Consider the following 19,394-nt stretch of genomic DNA (forward strand, 5'->3'; position numbering starts at 1 on the left):
CTCTGGTCCAACACGAACTGAGCTCTGTGCCCTATCCCTCCCCATCACCTCTGATCGCACTCTAGTTCTCTGTTCCAGCTGTACATGATCTCATACCTTCCCCTCAGCACCTCCAAGCTCCTACAGCCCTGATCCATGTGCACAGAAACCAACCCTTGCTCCCTCTCCCTCTCCTTTCACCTCCCATCACTTTATCCCACTCACATGGATGGACCTCAGTCCCTTACTTCCCAGTCTCCCTAGAGTCCCCAATATCTTTGTGACCCATCCCCAGTTGACTTGACCTCTGCTACCCCTCCCAGTCTACTCTGTCCTAGTGCCCCTACATCTCTCTGGTCCACTCACAGGACAGACCCCTGTTCCCTCTCTTTCTCTGCCCATCCCCAGCATCCCCCTCCAGCTCTGCAGACCATCCTCAGGAACTGAGCCACCTTGTCCCTCCCTTCCTATCCACCCCCATACTGCCCAGAGTTTACCCAACCACTCCCCCTACACCTCTTGGGCCAGCCTCGTATCAACTAACCTCTACTCCCTTCTCTTTTCACTGGCCTCACCTACCATCCCCTCCAGCTAACTGACCCCAGGCTCCTCTCTGTTCACAGCTCCCTACCCCCTTGCAGCTCTCTTCTGCCATGAACTGGCCCCAGATCCTTCTCCGTCCCCATCTTTCTGACCCTCCACTGAGCAACTGCACAGATTTGGTAAGAACATTATGTGTGTCCTTATCCTTAGGGCTTCTCTGGTGGCTCAGAGGTAAAGCCTCTGCCTGCAATGCAGGAGACCCAGGTTTGATCCCTGGATCAGGAAGATCCCCTGGAGAAGGAAATGGCAAGCCATTCTAGTACTCTTGCCTGGAAAATTCTGTGGGCTACAATCCATGGAGTCGCAGAGTCAGACATGACTGAGCAACTTCACTTTCAGTATCCTTTGGGATAACATGTTACTTGCCACTCTACCTTCCTCCAAGAAATTCTGACTTTATTTCATTTAGGATAACATTAGGCAGGAGATAAGAATGTTTCCAGGGTGACAGTTAACAGTGAAATGGCAAGTGGGGCCTACTTTTTTCACTCCTTTCCAATACTGTATGTCTTTTATCAGATCATATGCCTGTTATTAAAAAACATCAATATGACAAAGGTCAAATCCTCACAGGAAATGTTGTCAACTCAACTGTGGGGACAGTAATTAAAAAAGCTTCACGGACCCACATTTAACAAAAAGCTTGTGACAAACACAACAAAAGAATGAGTGAGAATGAATACTTCTGAAATGCCTCCTTCCCAGACACTGTAAATCCAGGCCTTTGTTGTTAAGTTTTCATTGAATCCCCCAGTGATTTTGAGTTAAGCAGAACTCTTCTCCCTACAGACAAGAAGCCTGGGGTGCCCAGAGAAGTAGCCTGCAGCAAATTACACAGGCAGGAAGAGGTGAAGCCCACGTGAGAACCCTGCTCCAAGGCTCCCCCCACACCTCAGCGTTTCTCAAGTAGTCCCTCCAGGATGCTACTGTGCAGAGACAAGGCCTGGGGTCACTCTTTAACACACAGCACACATAGGGTTGCTAGTTCAAATATAGGACACCCAGGTAAATTGATCTGAATTTCAGATCAATGATGAATAAACAACAAGATGGCCAAATGGGATATACTTATACCAAAAAAAAATTGATCAGAAATTCAAACTGACCTAGGTGTCCTCTTTTTATTGGCTAAATCAGGCAACCCTCTCCAGGATTAAGGATGCCCTACCAAAAGTCTGAAACCCATGTGCGGGTGAATGTTGGTCATTTTTCATTCCTCCTCATCCCTTCTTGCTCCCCACCTTCAGTCTGGGGCAGAGACTTTAATGGCATCTGCCAGGATTTCTCTTGTAGTTCATCCCAATAGGGCCAAGAAGGAGCTGGACAAGGTCACTGGACCCAATCCACACTGAGATTCTGAGACACCACCCAGCAAATCAACTGACAAGAGGCTGGCTAAGCTCTACCTACTGTCATAATCACCTGGCTCTCACCAATTTGCCCTAAGCACAAATTACCAGTAAGACCCTTTTCCAGCTGTACACTTTGCCAAAACTATTTTTAGGACATCATTTAGGCTGATGCAAAATGATCGACTAATTTCACAAACTGACAGGTTCCCAAGGCAAAAACCAATTCATGTCAGTAGGAAAGGGTTATTTTGTTTTCTGTTCTCGGGCTGGCAAGGAGTTTGGGATCTACCAGGCTACCTTCGACAAAATGATTTAGAAGCTGAACTCATAATCAAGGCTAAAGAACTCATCTTTAGAGAATAAGAGCTCAAATAAGAAAGGCTTTATTTGAAGATAAAACGAATAGCCCATACACACACACACACACATCCAAATGCAAGTAAGAGTTCAGTGGGTTTTATAAAAGAGAAAGCTGCATTCAGGTGTCAATTAAAATTGGAACCATTGAAGAGATGCTCTCTGCTTGTGGTGACATGGGTACAATGTGTGCTTGAGAAGAAGTTGTTTGGCGGTGGCATAAATGTGGGAATGCAGGACAAGAGTTAAGCAATACAAGGCAGAATGGCAGGTGGGTGAAAGCTCAAAGACCCTTTTCTCCATTCTAACATGCTTTTGTTCTGTCCTGGGGAATTAAAGCAGTCACCCAGTAACCTTACAAACAACCTCAATTTCAAAGCACACTTTCAAAAGTTGAAAATAGATTTAGAGTTGTTACTAAAGTTATACCGAGACGTCAGTGGGGAAAAATAATTTACATTTTCAAAAACCAGGCTTCACACAATGGCAGGCACTAAACCGAGTTCCCTGTGCTCATGGTAGAAAAGCTGAGACTGATTTTAATAAAGGCTCGTCTTCTTCATAATGCGCAGGAACTCCTGCTCATTGACTTCTCCGTCTCCATCTCGATCAGCTTCATCAATCATTTCCTGCAGGACAGGAAGGATTCCATTTAGAGCAATTCATAAATGTAACGAAAGTGTGACTAAGTAATTAGCTTTCATAATGATGCACGAATAGACAATGTGGTCCACCTGCTGCAAATGGGCTGACTTTTATATTAAGCTTGGTTCCTGAAAAGTCATTTGAAAACCAAGTCATACTTTGCCACATGTGCATCGCCTAGAAAGCAGCTCAAAAGCCGCCCTGACTAGGGAAATTCCTAAAACCTAAAACTATCCATGGGTATATTTTTCTGGGAGCAGCATCCATAGGTTGTCTCACTAGGAAAAGAGAAATTAAGTAGTCAGCAGAGTGACAAGAGAACACTCATTTTTCTTCAAATATAACCAGAGAAAATGGAACTCAAAAAAGTCACATGGGGCTCCAGGCTGAGTATCACAAACCTGCAGCTCCTCGTCAGAGAGGTTCTCACCCAACTCCTTGGCCACACGTTTGAGGTTTTTGAATGATATCTTCCCAGTCTCATCATCATCAAAGAGCTTGAAGGCTTTCAAGATTTCTTCTTTGGTATCCTTCTCAGACTTAACAAGCAGAACATAAAACACATGACAACAGGGAGACACTCGTAATTCATATTGACTTGTGTCCTGCAGCCCCACCACTGCCCATCCCCTCTGCCCTGCCTGGATGTCACATGGATCTTGGTGACAGCCTCCATGACTACAGGTGCTGTGTCACAGAAGATCACACAGCAACCAGAGCAGAAAAAGAAAATAAACAATGAAATTATTACAAACCCAGAGGCTAAAAAGGAAATGTAAAGGTTTGCATTTAGAACATTTTCTGTACAAACCAAAGAGAAAGTAGATTTGTTTTTAAATTATGGGAACAGAAGGTGGAGTTAGACTTAGGGGAAATATACTGTTTAAGCTGCTAGAAGAGGAATCTTCTTGGTGGGGATGGAGGGGAAGGAAGGAAATAAAAGGCTATTTCACTTGTTATGAGATCACAAATTGTTATTGGGATCCCCAGTACTCTAACAGAAGAAAAGAGTAAAATTTCCTCGAGCTCCAACTTCAAATATTCCTGAAAGGTAGCTAAAGATAGTGAGAGCTCCTAATAAGAGCAATCTGGGAACCAACTCTGAATGCAGGACAGCTTTACTAGGTTATTACAGAATGTTAAACTTCCTCAACTCTTAAATCAGTCCCTGAAGAAAAATATAGATGTGATTAGATGATTTCAAAGCAACAGGATTATTAAAGGAGGAACACGCCTGTGCATTGGGAGGCTCACCTGACACATTGATGGAGCTACTTTTCCACAGGTCAGTAGAATGTAGATGAGCCAAACTAAGGAGGAGCCAGGAGGCCAAAGAGAAATGGACCAAAGGGAACACCTTTCTTATGTGGGACACTCAGGGGACTGAGGGTGACAGGTGAGGTGACATCTTAGCATCTCCCTGGACCATTTGGAGACTAGAGAATGGGTGAATTCAACCTTGGAAGTGGTGAAAGACCAAATCCTCACTGCGGTAAAAAACACAGCCTCAGGCTGAGGCTATCCAGAATACTAACAAATGGGAGAGGAAAGAATGAAATTTTCAAACTTTAAAGTTCAGGGACTTTGCCTTGTCAAAATGCGTAATATTACTGGTACTATTAAAGGTTTTACTGCTTGTGCTTATCACACTGACATACTTGTTGGAGAAAGAGTAAAAAAAGTGACAGCCCATCCCCTCTTCCCTGCCAGGATGTCACATGGTCTCGGTGACAGCCTCCATGACTACAGGTACTGGGTCACAGAAGATCCTACTTTTACTTCTTTGCAGAGGGTAAAATGACTTTGACTTTGTGGCCTTGAAAAAAAGTCAGGTAGACCCTAAACATCCTAGTTCTCAGTCACAGCTACTCTCTTTTATCAGCTGAACTCTCCAGTCTGCATTAACTTTTTTTCAGTGAAGACATTTTCATATCTAGATTCAAATTTGTCCACCATTATTGGTGGAAAATATGCTGGTCATTTTAGCTAACTTACCATTTTCTGAGTCATCACAGTTAAAAAGTCACTAAAGTTCATTTTTCCTGTCCCTTCCTTATCAATTTCGCTTATCATTTTCTTGATCTCTTCTTTTTTCGGTTCAAAGCCCAGGGCCCTCATTGCCACCTACAATGAAAATAGGATCATCTTAACATGCACATCTAAACCCGGGAGCAGAACCAATGACAGTGCTGACAGCAGTAAGCCAGCCTCTGCTACAATCCTGTTAACATGAACAGGAATCACTATAACATTAAGCAAATTGATATGTGCAACTTAATTTTATTTAATAATTCTTGAGGTAAATAAAGACAGGAAAACACAGCACAGAAGACAAAGAGGCAGAGGAAATTCGAGGCAGCAGAGCAGGAATATACAGAGCTTGCCTTAAGTTCCTTAACATCAATTGTCCCAGTTCCATCAGCATCAAAGAGATCAAAGGCTTCTCGAATTTCCTGTTTCTGCTCTTCGGTAAGCTCAGGTTTAGGACTCATCCTTTTTCGCTGGGTAGTTGATGCCATGTTTGCCTTCTTAAAGTTAGAGGCCTTTATAAGTTTTACAAACACAGAAGCAAAATATTATGTAATAGAGTCCACATTTTACCAAAAAAAAAACCCAGCTACAACCACATCATTTAAAATAGTTTATACCAACAGATTTCAAAACTTAACAGGAGAGATATCAGGGTTTACTGGAAAGAGCAATGAATCTTTCTATGCACGGTCTGTCCCTCCTTCTTTACTATTATTTGTATAAGCAAGGAGATCCCTTGTTCTTTTGGACCTCTTATTGAAAATCATCCCCAAAGAGAGCTAGCCAAGGAGCTGACTGGGGACAACTGCATACGGATAATCAGTTCTCCCAATTTGAGGATCCTTAATTTTAAAAAGGTCCTAGAACGCTGCTCTGCTTTGCTCTAATTTCTCCAATTTTCTGATTACTTCTAGATTTGGCCAAATATTACTAAGGTAAGATGTATATTCTGTCAATATAGAATAATAAAATTCAATTCTCTTAGTACACCTGCTGCTGCTGCTAAGTCGCTTCAGTCGTGTCCGGCTCCGTGAGACTCCATGGACTGCAGCCTATCAGGCTCCTCCGTCCATGGGATTTTCCAGGCAAGAGTACTGGAGTGGGGGGCCATTGCCTTCTCCGTAGTACACCTGAGCCTTCTCCAAGAAGCTCAAAGTGTTTCCCTAAGTCCCTATATTTAACGTTTTAAATACATATTAACAACCAAACATTATAAACTCTCCCCCCCACCCCCGCCCCATCTCCGTGCGTAAACTTTTGGCAGAGGCGGCCGGGAGGCCACATTCTGATAATCCGAGTCTTTTTTGCCCAGGGACGGTCTCCAGAGGGGCTGGAAAAGGCCAGGGGAACCCGTGGGGGCGGGGGAGAGCGGCTGTGGCTGAACGGGAGACGGTGGCGAATCACAGGCCCAGCAGGACGGCAGGCATCCCTACCCTACCCTTCGGCAAAAGCTCTCAGAGAAGCCAAGAACCGCGCAGGAGAGGCGGCGGGGCCCTGCAAGGCCTGAGAAGGGCTCAACCTCCGAACGCGGGGCTCGAGGCCGAAGCAAGCACTCACCATCCCGGATGGATTCCACTTCCCGTTGTTACGGCAACCGACGTACACACCGACTCTGCGCAGTTCCCACCGCCCCGCGCGAGTGGCCTCGCTCCCCATTGGCGGACCGCTAGCCGCCGCTCCCCATTGGCCCAGGGCTGGGGTGGGTGGGGCTAACCCGACGAACACTCGGCACAGGGCGGGGCGCAGTACCCTCGCGGCCCGGCCTCATTGGGCAGGACTATACCGCGAGCGCAGATTAGCGGAGCCAGCACCGAACCAAGCCAATCCGCTTGGTGGAGGAGCCTCGGCAGATCCTCGCCTCACGCGGGCGAGGAGAAAAAGGTGGCTACCGGCAGCTCGAGCTGTAAGGGTGCAGGCTGTGGACACGCTGGGGCCAAGCAGCGGGGCGCCTACGGACCGGTAAGGGTTGCGACCTCACCCTTGTGTCGGCGACAGGACTAGAAGGCAAGGGGTTGGGTGGGACGATCCGGGACGGGGACTTCCTGGTCTGACCTGAGACTTGAGTTAGAGTCCGAGGGGCCAGAGAAGACCTAAGCTTTCGTGTTGGAGCAGACGCTGTACCCACGGGGCATCTGAGATCCAAAAAATGGAAGGGACGTACCGAGCCTTGTCTCAGAGGTTCGAACGTCTGGGACTTAGAAGCCTAATCCAGTCGCGGCTCTTTCTTTGAGCGTGTGCGTTCAAGAGCACTCCCCATCCCCAAAGTAGGTTCCAAGACAGGATCACTTTAGTTCTTACCTGACTGAAAGCAGCCCGGGAAGGTGGCCTGGGGGCCTGAGAACGGACTTTGAAGGGAGTGAAGGAAGCGTGAGTGCTCGTGAGAGGGCAGGTCTCTCAGCACTTAACCTGCATCCCGTCTGGGCGTTGGCACAGTATTTAGGGAGACAGCTAACCAGAGCAGACGTTTCCCAGGCTGAAAAAAAGCCTGAGGTTTATTGACATTTATTAAACGAAAGTGTTCTCTGACCTGCCCTTTACCCTCTTGGAGCATAAACCAGGTTCACAACCTTTAGGTCATATTTGACTCTTTTCGTGCCCCTTTCCCATTTACCAGCCTTCAAGTTCTATCCCTTTTTTCCACCTCTGCTGCTCCTCTCCCACTTAAGGCCTTCAGCAGCAACCACTCTGAGTGCAGGGCAGAGTTCTGACCGTCATCTGCAAGGCCCTTCCTTATGGGCTTTCTCTTCCCTGGCTTCCTTCAGCCCCTGAATGGATTCAGATGTGCAGACTCACTCCTGCCTGCAAACTTTTGCTCTACCTGCCCCTTATGCATGCTTCCTCCACTTCTTTTCCTCCTGTAGGTCTTTGCTCTACTATCACCTTTCTCAGTAAACCCCCACTGAGCACCCTCTTTAGCATTGCAGCCCCCAGGACACCCAAACTCTGCACCTTGCTCTACATTTATCCTGAAAAATGAAATATTTCCTGCCATATCAATAAACAAAGGATGTCATGGGTTGGTGAACCGTGAGGGAATTTAGGAAAGAAAGAATACCTGCCATCTAGCAGCCATCAGACTGCAGCCACCCTATGGTGAGCCTTGAGGAAACAGGAAACCAGCCCCAGATATGTTGAGATGCAAATCGAAAGAATGATTTCAGTGAGCCCAGACTCTTTCATGTCTTGCATATTCCCATACACAGAAAGGCACTAAATTCCTTAACTTGAGATGTCTAGTTTTCTTTAATTAGCAATAATCTTTTGATATTCAGACTACCTGCCGTTTGTTGCAGAACTTTTATATAACCTGGCTACCCTTCTCGCCTCCTAGGACTAGTTCTCTCAGGGTTACTTGAGGTGCTGTCCTGAGGCTTGAAGTCCTAAATATTCCCACCAAATAAAACATAACTCTCAGCTTTTAGATTGTGAGTATTTTTTGAGTCCACAATCCCATACTGCTTGTCACTGTGTATTTTACTTGTTTATTTTGCTCTTTACTGCCCATCCACTAGAAGAGAATCTGTGAGTGCAGGCATCTCTGTTTTATTCACTGCTGACACTCCAGGACATGGAACAGTGAGGGGACACACATTAGGTACTCAGTAAATCTTGGTTGAACAAGTGGTGAGTGGTCCCCCTGTTTCCTGCTTCTCACCTGTCTAGTCCACCCTGCTTCACCAGGTTAATCTGACTGAACAGTTCTGGTCAGGTCACCCCCATGCTCTTAAACCCTCAGAGGTTTCCCATGACTGCAGACTGAAGTCCAGACTCAGCCTGGCATCTGAGCCTCCTGCCCAGTTTTGCCCCTGCTGGACCTTCCAACTCTGTGTCATTCCACAGCCTGTTTCCCAGTGGGTCTGCAGGGCAACAGCCTGGCAGTGTAGGAGCAATCACAAGTTCTGCCTTGGCCTTGTACCAGCAGTGTGACTTTGGGCAAGTCACTTGACCTCTCCAAGCCTCAGTTTCTTACCTGTTGAATGAGACCAGTACTGTGTTCCCAACTGGTTGCTTTTGGGATCTTAGTGGTATAATATACAGTTAGTCCTTCATATCTGCAGGTTCCATATCCATGGATTCAATTGTTGTAACCATGCATTCCAGGAAACAAACTCACTCAGAAGGACAGTGTAGATAGTGGAGTGCAGTTTATTACACCAGTGGGCCCAAGGCAGAGTCTTCTCTTAGCCAAGGACCCCGACCAGTTTTTGTGAAAACCTTATATACCCTAATTGTACGTGCTCAAACCCACCTCCCCAAATTCTCTGAAACTAGTCTGAACAAAGGAAAAGAAATATACAATCAAAGTTAACCCGTGATTCTATGCCTGTGCCTTAAACCCGTGATTCGTATGCCTTAAGCCTAGGTAGTTAACAGTGGACAATTATCAATAAGCCTGTAGTCATACCCCAATAAGCATAATAGAATTTATGATTATATTCGGTTACACAGACAATTAGGGTATTCTTTCAGGTGATGGAGAGTCTGGGTATGAGCCCTGGGACTCTTCCATCCTTCCATAGATACTGGGCATATAGCTCAAAGTCCACAGTTCGGCCCAAGATGGAGTCCTGCTTTCAAGATGGAGCCTGTTCTGTTTCCTCTTTCACAACCATCCATGGATTGAAAATATTGGGAAAAAAAATTCCAGAAAGTTTCAAAAGCAAAAATCAAATTTGCTTCATAGGCAACAATTTATATGGCATTAACATAGTATTTATAGCTATTTACATAGCATTGACATTGTATTAGGAGTAATCTAGAGATTGTTTGAACTATATGAGAGAATGTGCATCGGTTATATGCAAATACTGTGTCATTTTATTTAAGAGCCATTAAGCCTCCTTGGATTTCGGTGTCTGCGGGGGCTCCTGGAACCAAGGCCCCATGGATACTGAGGAACTGCTATGCTCATCTGTAAAAGGTTCTGGAATTTAGCCAGTTTTCAGGCATTGTTAATTCTTTTATCTGATTCACTCTTGTCATTCTCCTTATATGACACATGCAGAGCCTCAGACTCTGTGTTAAGTCTTCTCCACACTGTAGCCAGAGTGATCAGACACTCACCCTTGATTTCAACTTCCAAAGCCTCCCGCATCTCCCATAGGATGACTCCATAGACACACAGCACCTGCACGTTCTGAACTTTGCCCCCAATCTGACTTTGATCTCACTTTGTCACAACTTGTCGCAGAACAGGCTGGCCGTGCCAATGCCTCATGCTTCCCACCCCTGGCCTTGGAATATCTCTCAGGACACCCACCTCTTCTTTGACTCACGCCTCCAGGGTTTTAGAACTTGACTCAGGGATTGCCTCCCTGCCTGGGCTTACTCTCATCAGAACTCACAGGCACTTCTGCAGTGTTCTGCTAAGCCTGTGTCCCACCCCAGATGCTGGGCTCGCTGAAGGTTGGTGCTGTGCCTTCTGCAGGTTCTATTTGGCAGTGGCCTTGTAAAGGTGGAGGAGTGAGCTGGCACCAGAGTGCTTTTCTACAACATTTTTTTTTTACAAGTTGCAGCTCCCTTTTTATCCTTGGGGCGTGTACCTACAGCCACTGAGGTCAGCAGGATTCCTGCTCTATGGTTGAGGCCTCTCAGACCAGCTGCTGCAGCACAATTCCACCCATATTCCATTCTGGAGTCCTTGCTGGCCCTCCAGGGGCTCACCTCCACCAAGCCAAGACGGACATGGGGCGGGGGCTGGGGGGAATGAGGAGCCTACAGCTGTGTACAGTGTTAGAATGAAAGCAGAAACCAATGCTGAGGTGCTGAGGAACCTGCTAGTCTTGCCTGGAGAGGGGGAGGAAGTTTCCCAGAGGTGACAACTGAGCAAGGCCTTGAAGGCTGCAGAGCTGCTCACCAGAGAAGTAAGGGGAAGCCTTCAATCCTGTTGGCCTTTTTATTGTGCAGACAGACGTCTTCTTGCCACAGAGGAGGGTATCGAGCTTATGGCAGCCACATTGGAGCCTCCTGCACTGACCAAGCACAGGAGCAGGCCAGGCCCTGACTACCCCAGCGCTCTCCTCTGAGCTGCTCTGGGTTTCCCCTTTACAAAGAGCCTGGTCTCTCATGTTTGTGAAGGAGAGAGCACTTGTCTCTCTCTCTTCCTGGTTGGAAATGGACAGACTCTCCTGTCCTTTTGTCTCCAGGACTCGGTGGCTGGGGACTGGCCCCAGCAGGAAGGCAGCCATGGGCTTACTCCCTTCTCTCTGTATTTATTCCTAGAAGTAGAGCCAGGTGCTTGGATTTTACTCTTAAAAGGTGAGTCTCTTTTCCTAGATGCCTTTTAGCCTAAGACCTTGTCCCAGTGTGTCTAGAGGAATAAAGGCATACATACTGGTTTTAATTCTGAGATCTTCAATTTTAAAGGATGGTTTTAATTCAGAGACCTGCAATTTTAAGAGAAAAAGACTTGAGGCTTTTGTGTGATCTGTAACAATCCCAGCTCCTAGAATGTTGCTCTTTAGGTTATTTTCCCATTCACAGTATTCTTGTGAATATATTTATAATAAAGTAGACAGAACTGAAAATTTGCCATTTTAAACATTTTTGAGTATACAGTTCAGTGGCATTAAGTAGGTTCACACTGTCATGCAACCATCCCAGCCATTCTTCTCCAGACCTCTTTTCATCTTGTAGAACTGAAACGCTATACTGACTTAGCATCACTCCCCAATTCCCTGCTTCCTTCCAGGCCTTGACACCCACCACTCTACTTTCTGTGTCTAAGAATTTGACTACTCTAGGGACATCATACAAGTAGACTCCTATTGTAGTTGTCCTTTTATGTCTGGCTTTCACTTAGTATAATGTGTCCAAAGTTCTTATTTCACTTAGCATAAATTCATCCATGTTGTAGCTTATATTAGAATGTCTCTTTTTTAATTGTTATTTTATTGTTGTAAGAACAGGGCTTTCTTGATGGTTCAGTTGGTAAAGAATCTGCCTGCAATGCAGGAGACCCTGGTTTAATTCCTGGGTCGGGAAGATCCACTGGAGAAGGGATAGGCTACCCACTCCAGTATTCTTGGGCTTCCCTTGTGGCTTAGCTGGTAAAGAATCTGCCTGCAATGCAGGAGACCTGGGTTCGATCCTTGGGTTGGGAAGACCCCCTGGAGAAGGGAAAGGCCTACCCACTCCAGTATTCTGACCTGGAGAATTCCATGGACTCAGTCCATGGGGTTGCAAAGAATCAGACACAACTGAGTGACTTTCACTTACAAGAACAGGTAAGATGAGATCTACCATATTAACAAATGTTTGAATGTACAATAGATTGTTGATTGTAGGTACAATGTACAGCAGACTAGAGCTTACTCATCTTGCTTAACTGAAACTTTCTATCCACTGATCAGTAGCTACCCCTCTTCCCCTCCCCCAGCCAGCCCCTGGCAACCACCATTCTACTCTTTGATTTTGTGAATTTGACTACTTTAGATACTTCATATGAGTGGAATCACAGTATTTGTCTTTCTGTTACTGGCTTATTTCACTTGGTATAATGTTCTCAAAGTTCATCTGCGTCTCATATTGTGGAATTTCCTCCTTTGTTAAGGCTTCATAGTATTCTGTTGTATTTATATACCACATTTTCTTTATCCATTCAGCCATCAATGAAGACTTAGTTTCCATCCTGGCTATTGTGAATAGTGCTACAAAGAGTTTAAGAGTACTCATATCTCTTCAAGATTCTAGCTTCAGTTCTTTTGAATATATACCCAGAATTGGAGTTGCTAGATCATAGGTACTTCAGTGGTTCTATTTTAATTTTTTAAGGAACCTCCATACTGTTTCCCACAGCAGCTGCATTGTTTTTGCATTCAGTGTACAGAAGTTCCAATTTCTTCACATCCGTGCCAACACTTATCTTTCGACTTTTTGATAATAGTCATCCTGACAGTGGTGAAGCGGTATCTCGTAGTTTTGATTTACGTTTTCCTGATGATTAAGGCCATGGAGCATTTTTTTTCATGTACCTGTTGGCCATCTATGTGTCTTCTTTGGAGAGGTGTCTGTTCAAGTCCCTAGCTCATTTTGTAACTGGAGGGTCATCACCATACTCTGACCAATTCCCAGGGGGTTTCTGATGGCCCCACTCTGAGTTCTTTCTATACGTGGTCAGGATAGCTTTAATTACACCAAGGAGGAGAGCTCTATCTCCTCTTATTCTTCTTCTTCCCAGCATCCCACGCCCTGGCATCATGGAGATGAGCAGTGAGTCTGTTTTATTGAGCTGCAACAAAGAAAAATGGCTTGATCAGATTGATACGCTTTCTGGCAGTGCCAGGACTGAAATCCGAGCCTCCATTTTGTGCATTTCTGTACTGATCGACACTAGAGAAATAGAGTGAAATTGAAGTGCATGAGTGCCGTGGGGAAAGCTGTGATGCCAGAGATAGTCTTTTCATTGTAACTGATGAATGGGGTTATTTAAGTGGCTTCCCATTCTGCCTCTAGTCCAAGTATATGGTAGTGAATTATGGGCCCACCCAGGCCCATCTCAGGACAGTCTGAATCCCAGGAATGTTCCCTGAGTGCTTCTTCCAGCAGCTGCAGCTACAGTTGAGCACTCTGAAAACTCAGGGTTGGGGGGGATGTTATCCACACAACACACTAACAGCTAAAAGATGTTTCAGTTTATACAACATAAATGTCTGCCTCTAAATATGTTTTTAAGGAGATAAACGTTGATTGCAGACAGGGCCACATTTGGAGCGAAAATGGAACAAGCAGCTGGTGAGCCAACAGAAGACATTCCAAAAGTGAGTATTGACACAAAAAAAGGTTAACCAAAACCAGATAAGGGGAAAGTCTAGCACATACATAACAGCGTGCCATTGAAACATAGCTCTGGGTTACCCATATTAAATTAATTAGTATCGAGTAAGTGTTTTTTTATAGAAGATATGTCCTTATTTAAGGTATCAATTACTGCTCTGTAACAAACCCTATCAGAACTTAGCAGTTTAAAACAACACCCGTTTCTTTGTTCACAATTCTACAGGTTGGGCTGGGTCCAGCTTGTGGTGAGGAGTGGGGGTTCCTTCACTGGTCTGCCCTGGGCTTGCACACACAGTTGCAGTGCCAGGCAGCCTCACTCACACAAGTGGCAGTAACTACTGCCTGTCACCTAGGTGTCCTCATGTGGCCTCCAGCAGGTTAGACTGTGCTTCTAGGTATAATCGCAGAAGCCTTCCCAGGGCCAGCAAGGGCACTAGCAAGGCCTCTTAAACTCTAACCTCGCCAGTGTCAGAAGGGACTTGAGGGAATTGTCAGGCCTCCTGGAGACGCTTTACAAAGATCTATGAAGGGAGGGTTCATTACACTTTCAATGAACTAACACTTCAGACATGAAATCACACTGAGGTAAAATGTGTTCATATCAGATGTTACTTAATCAAAGCTTCCCAAGAGGTTGCCACAGGTCACCAGATCACATTGGTTTTAGTTCAGCTCAGAGTAAGGCCTTCTCTGTGCCTCTGTAATTGAGGATTAATCTGAGATTCTACTGCTCAGACAAACCACCAGAGGTCCTTGCCGTCTGTAGTTCATTTGTGTGCATCAGGGTTTTACTGATACTCAGCAACTAAAAACAGTCTGGATTAGGATGATGGTTTTTTTCTCATCAATTGACTTTATAGAATAAAGTAAAAGTTACACATTTAAACTACTATAATAAAAAGAACAGTTTCATCCTAACTTACACATACATTCTGTGTAAGACTTCTCTGAGAAAAGGGCCCACTGCTAATGAAAGGGGAAATCAGGAAAGATTGGAAGAAACCCAGGGACCTACAATATTCTGTTATCTCCAGATCATTTTGCAATGAAATAGTTTTTTTAGATGGCTTTCTTCCCTATTCTTAAAACTGTCTCCAAGGTGTTGATTGTTTAACTCCCCGCAATAACCCATTCTTGAGTCTCACTACCTGTTTCCAATCTGGAATTTCATTTTTATTTATTAGTACATATTCCTTCTTGTCTGTTGGACCCACTTGAACTGCATCATCTTTCATGGCCATGAAAAGTAAGTGATAATTTCACATAATCTCCTGTAACCGAGGACCATGGCCCCATCACAGTCTGACTTCTCTGAGGTAAATGCCAGCTCTGTTCTCATCGTTATAAAACTCTCTCTGGCATAGCCACTGACCCATGCTTTCCAGGCAATATGGGTGCAACATTTCAATATAAGAATCCACATCACTCTGTCAAAGAGAGAATTACTTTAAAATCATGAAATGAAATTGTACTGGACAAACACAGCATTGTAAAGCAACTGCACTCCAATAAATGTTTTTAAAAAAGAAATTTCACTAGATATGATAGCAAGGTTATTTGATTTTTCTTAAATTAGACTGTCAACCTTTTGAAGCAATTTGTAACTTTTGACTCCAAATCCTATAAACAAGAGACTCTGAACTCCTTTGGAGTTATTCTAAAAAGCTGCCTTTCCCTATGCAGCTGACTTGGGGAGAGCAGGAAGGGAAGGAATTGCCAAAAGGGAGATTGAGTGGAATTTGTGGATTTCATTTGCCTATGCACTGGGCGTGTGTTAGAAATTTTAGTAAAGGTGTAAATAATGTAGCATGCTATGCTATATGGCAGTCATCTAAGCATAGACAACAGTGGGCTTAAAAGATACTTTGGTCGGGAAGGTAGCATAGTGAGGCTGACTGTCAGGAGATTATGAATACCTGAAGAAATGATGCTGAAGCTTCAGAGCCATCTCCATTGCAGGTGGGATGCCAGGTTGAGAGGGGCAGATTTATCGAAGAGGCTCTGGCTCCCCTACAGTCTCCTGCATGTCTCCATTATATAGGTATTTAAGGAATACATAGCAGGTTGGTTGGTTGGTTTTTTAATCAGCAGAATTTCTTTAAAATCTCTACTTTCTATCCCCAACTTTGATTTACCATACATAAGTTCAGAGAAAATGGGGGTTTGTCATCTTAAGGAAGCCCAGATATGGTTTTAGAAAGACCCCAAGGAGGAGAGGTATAACAAGTCCTCCTCCAGGGCCCCTTGTACCCAGCTTCATCAGCGTGCACCAGCTACAGTTTTGCATCAGCTCCCTGGAGTCAAAATATTTAAGTCCTGTATGTGGTGCTCTGTCTTTCCATTATCACCAGTTAACAGAGTTGGAATTTAGCCAAAAGAGTACATGGGTTGTTGTTGTTCAGTCTCTCAGTCATGCCCGACTCTTTGTGACCCCACGGACTGCAGCATGCTAGGCTTCCCTGTCCTTCACTATCACCTGGAGTTTGCTCAAACTCATGTGTACTGAGTCACTGAGGCCATCCAGCCATCTCATCCTCTGTCGTCTCCTTCTCCTCCCACCTTCAATTTTTCCCAGCATCAGGGTCTTTTCAAATGAGTCAATTCTTCACATCAGGTGGCCAAAGTATTGGAGTTTCAGCTTCAACATCAGTCCTTCCAATGAAAATTCAGGACGGATTTCCTTTAGGATTGACTGGTTGGATCTTCTTGCAGTCCAAGGGACTCTCAGAGTCTTCTCCAGAACCACAGTCTGAAGACATTTTGCATGATGTACCTGTGTTGCAGAGCTGAAATGCAAGCATCGTAGCTTTCACCTGATGTGTCAACTTCCTCAGAGCTCAGAGAAGGGAAAGCAAAGCCCTGGGCCTGGCTGATGAACAGCTCCCACCAGGAGATCCCATCAGGCAACAGCATAGTCTTAGATGGATGTGGTAAGGGGAGAAGGGTTTAGGTGATGAACCCAAGGCCACAGAGCCCAGCCCTGTAGTGGTTGGAGAGCAAAGGGGCCTTACTTTCCCCTGCAAGTATGGAAACTACTTTCTTTTTTCTGATGTTCTAAGTGCACACTGTCAATTGAGCGGATGGCATGTTTGGATTGTGTGTGTGTGTGGTTTGTTTTTTTCTTTAAAAGTGCCCAATGATCAGCTATCAGGAGCAAGAAGGTATCACTTTGGTGGAGGTGGGGGGCTGGGCACACCATGCGGCTTGTAAAATCCTAGTTCCCTGATCAGGGATTGAACTCAGGCCACCACAGTGAAAGTATCAAGTCCTAACCACTGGACAGCCAGAGAACTTGCCTCAGGTCATCCAGTGTGATCAAAGTCTGCCTCAGTATAATTTGCTATCTCTTCCCTCCTTACTAATCCCAGGAGAAAAGGTTGCCATGGGTGATAAAACACCAGAATTATTTGAAACTTCCAACTTGATTCAAGAAAAGTTTCAAACTAAGAGATGGACCTGCTATTTCAGTGGCTCATGGTATGTGGATCCAGGTTCTTAGAGCTTCCAATTCTCAGCACACCCTTACCCCTTGCCATTCCTCTCTTCCTGCAGGCCAAGAGGTGCACGGTGATTGGAGGCTGTGGGTTCCTGGGTCAGCACATGGTGGAGCAGTTGCTAGCAAGAGGCTATGCTGTCAATGTATTTGATATTCGGCAAGGGTTTGACAATCCTCGCGTGCAGTTTTTCCTGGGTGACCTTTGCAGCCAACAGGTAACAGACCATTTAGCCTTGCCGATTACGCCAGGCCCCTTGAAGGGAGACTGCCAGACTTCCCCTGCTCAGAGGCCAGCCAAGTTGCTTCCAAAAGATAATATTTTTTTTGAAAAATTGTGAAGTTATATGAAAGAATTTAACACACACACCTATTGTTACTAGTGAGAATCAGTAACTTATTTCTGTCACTACTACTGCACTCTACACAGATAGTTCAAAAGCAACCATGGCCAATACATAAGTGAGTGGTGGCAGCTGCGTACCAATAAAACTTTATTGACAAAAGGTCCACAGGCTGTAGTGTGCCAACTGCTACTCCAGAGTATGTATCCAAAAGTGAAATTGCTGGGCTTTGTGTTTCTTTTTATTTTAAATAATTTTTATTTGTTTGTGTGGTTAGTTAGTTATGGCTGTGCTGGGTCTTCACTGCTGCTTGGGCTTTTCTCTAGTTTTGGTGAGCAGGAATTACTCCTCATTGTGATGCACATGCTTCTCATTGCACTGGCTTGTGGAACAGGGGCTCTAGGGTGCAGGCTTCAGGAGTTGCAGTTTCAGGGCTCTAGAGTGCAGGCTCAGTAGTTGAGGCCCATGGGCTTAGTTGCTCCACAGACATGTGGAATATTCCCCCAACCAGGGATTGAACCTGTATCTCCTACATAGGCAGGTGGATTCTTTGCCATTGAGCCACCAGGTACTCCCTGGACTTTGTCTTTCTGCATAATACTTGGCATAGCTGATATATTCTGTGTCAACTTAGGTATCTGTGCCCCCACCCAGAGAACATGCGCTCCATGAAGGCAGCTCCCCTTCAAACCACTCCCCCCAAATCCCATGCTATTGTTGCTGTTTTCTCCTCACTCACAAATGTTAGTTTTGCTGTGGGTGGCATTCTAGGGTTACAGTCCTCCTCCCCTACCTCCTCCCCCGTTGCTCAATCTGAGCATTTTATTTTTTTTTTTTTGGTTGCTCTGCAAGGGTCACAGAATCCTCATTCTTAGGCCAGGAATTGAACCCAGGCTCCCTGCCCTGGAAGCACACAGTCCCAACCACTAGACCAGCAGGGAATTGCCTCTTTTTACTTTTTTAATGTGTATACTACAAACTTAAAACTCATGTCTAGGCTTTGTATCATATTTCTAGTGAAATAAAGGGGTAAAGGCTAGATCTAATTCTGGTTTGGTTTTTTTCCTTTGGGGCATCATGGATTAATAAGCCCAATAGCAATAAGCACTTGTAGTACTCAGATTTTACTTTCTATACACCATTGCCCATAAAACGAACCAGGGGTCCTTGGGAAAATATCCTATTCAGGAATCTGGGGCAGAGGTAGGTAGTACAAGGTGAGCCCAGGACATTTTTTTTACGAAGAAACCTAACAAAGTACTCAAAAACTAATTTCAGTTCAGTTCAGTTCAGTCGCTCAGTCGTGTCCCACTCTTTGCGACCCCATGAATCACAGCACGCCAAGCCTCCCTGTCCATCACCATCTCCCAGAGTTCACTCAAACTCATGTCCATCGAGTCGGTGATGCCATCTAGCCATCTCATACTCTGTTGTCCCCTTCTCCTCCTGCCCCCAATCCCTCCCAGCATCAGAGTCTTTTCCAATGATCCACTCTTTGCATGAGGTGGCCAAAGTAATGGAGTTTCAGCTTTAGCATCATTCCTTCCAAAGAACACCCAGGGCTGATCTCCTTCAGAATGAACTGGTTGGATCTCCTTGCAGTCCAAGGGACTCTCAAGAGCCTTCTCCAACACCACAGTTCAAAAGCATCAATTCTTCAGTGCTCAGCTTTCTTCAGAGTCCAACTCTCAGATCCATACATGACAACTAGAAAAACCCTATAGCCTTGACTAGACGGACCTTTGATGGCAAAGTAATGTCTCTGCTTTTCAATATGCTATCTAGGTTGGTCATAACTTTTCTTCCAAGGAG

The 19,394-nt window shown here is 45.1% G+C and overlaps 2 protein-coding genes across 3 annotated transcripts in view; one reads left to right on the forward strand and one right to left on the reverse strand.

Annotated features, from left to right (window-relative positions):
- Positions 1-2,301: 2,301 nt before the first annotated feature.
- Positions 2,302-6,623, reverse strand: CETN2 (centrin 2). The gene is made up of 5 exons (XM_052663263.1): positions 6,525-6,623; positions 5,321-5,479; positions 4,932-5,060; positions 3,338-3,475; positions 2,302-2,920 (listed from the first exon to the last, which is right to left on the reverse strand). The coding sequence occupies exons 1-5, from the start codon at positions 6,621-6,623 to the stop codon at positions 2,831-2,833; spliced, it is 615 nt and encodes a 204-aa protein (XP_052519223.1). The 3' UTR covers positions 2,302-2,830.
- A 178-nt stretch (positions 6,624-6,801) lies between these two features.
- Positions 6,802-19,394, forward strand: part of NSDHL (NAD(P) dependent steroid dehydrogenase-like) — a 28,041-nt gene continuing 15,448 nt past the window's right edge. Inside the window, exons 1-3 of one of the 2 annotated variants that reach the window (XM_052663375.1) lie at positions 6,802-6,926; positions 13,662-13,726; positions 17,298-17,456. In XM_052663375.1, the coding sequence (XP_052519335.1) occupies positions 13,685-13,726; positions 17,298-17,456 (201 nt within the window). In that variant the 5' untranslated portion in view covers positions 6,802-6,926; positions 13,662-13,684. Of the gene's footprint in view, positions 6,927-13,641; positions 13,727-17,297; positions 17,457-19,394 lie in introns of both variants that reach the window. The other variant, XM_052663374.1, reaches the window with a different exon arrangement.

Source organism: Budorcas taxicolor, chromosome X (genome assembly GCF_023091745.1).
Source record: "Budorcas taxicolor isolate Tak-1 chromosome X, Takin1.1, whole genome shotgun sequence".
Classification (NCBI taxonomy): domain Eukaryota; kingdom Metazoa; phylum Chordata; class Mammalia; order Artiodactyla; family Bovidae; genus Budorcas; species Budorcas taxicolor.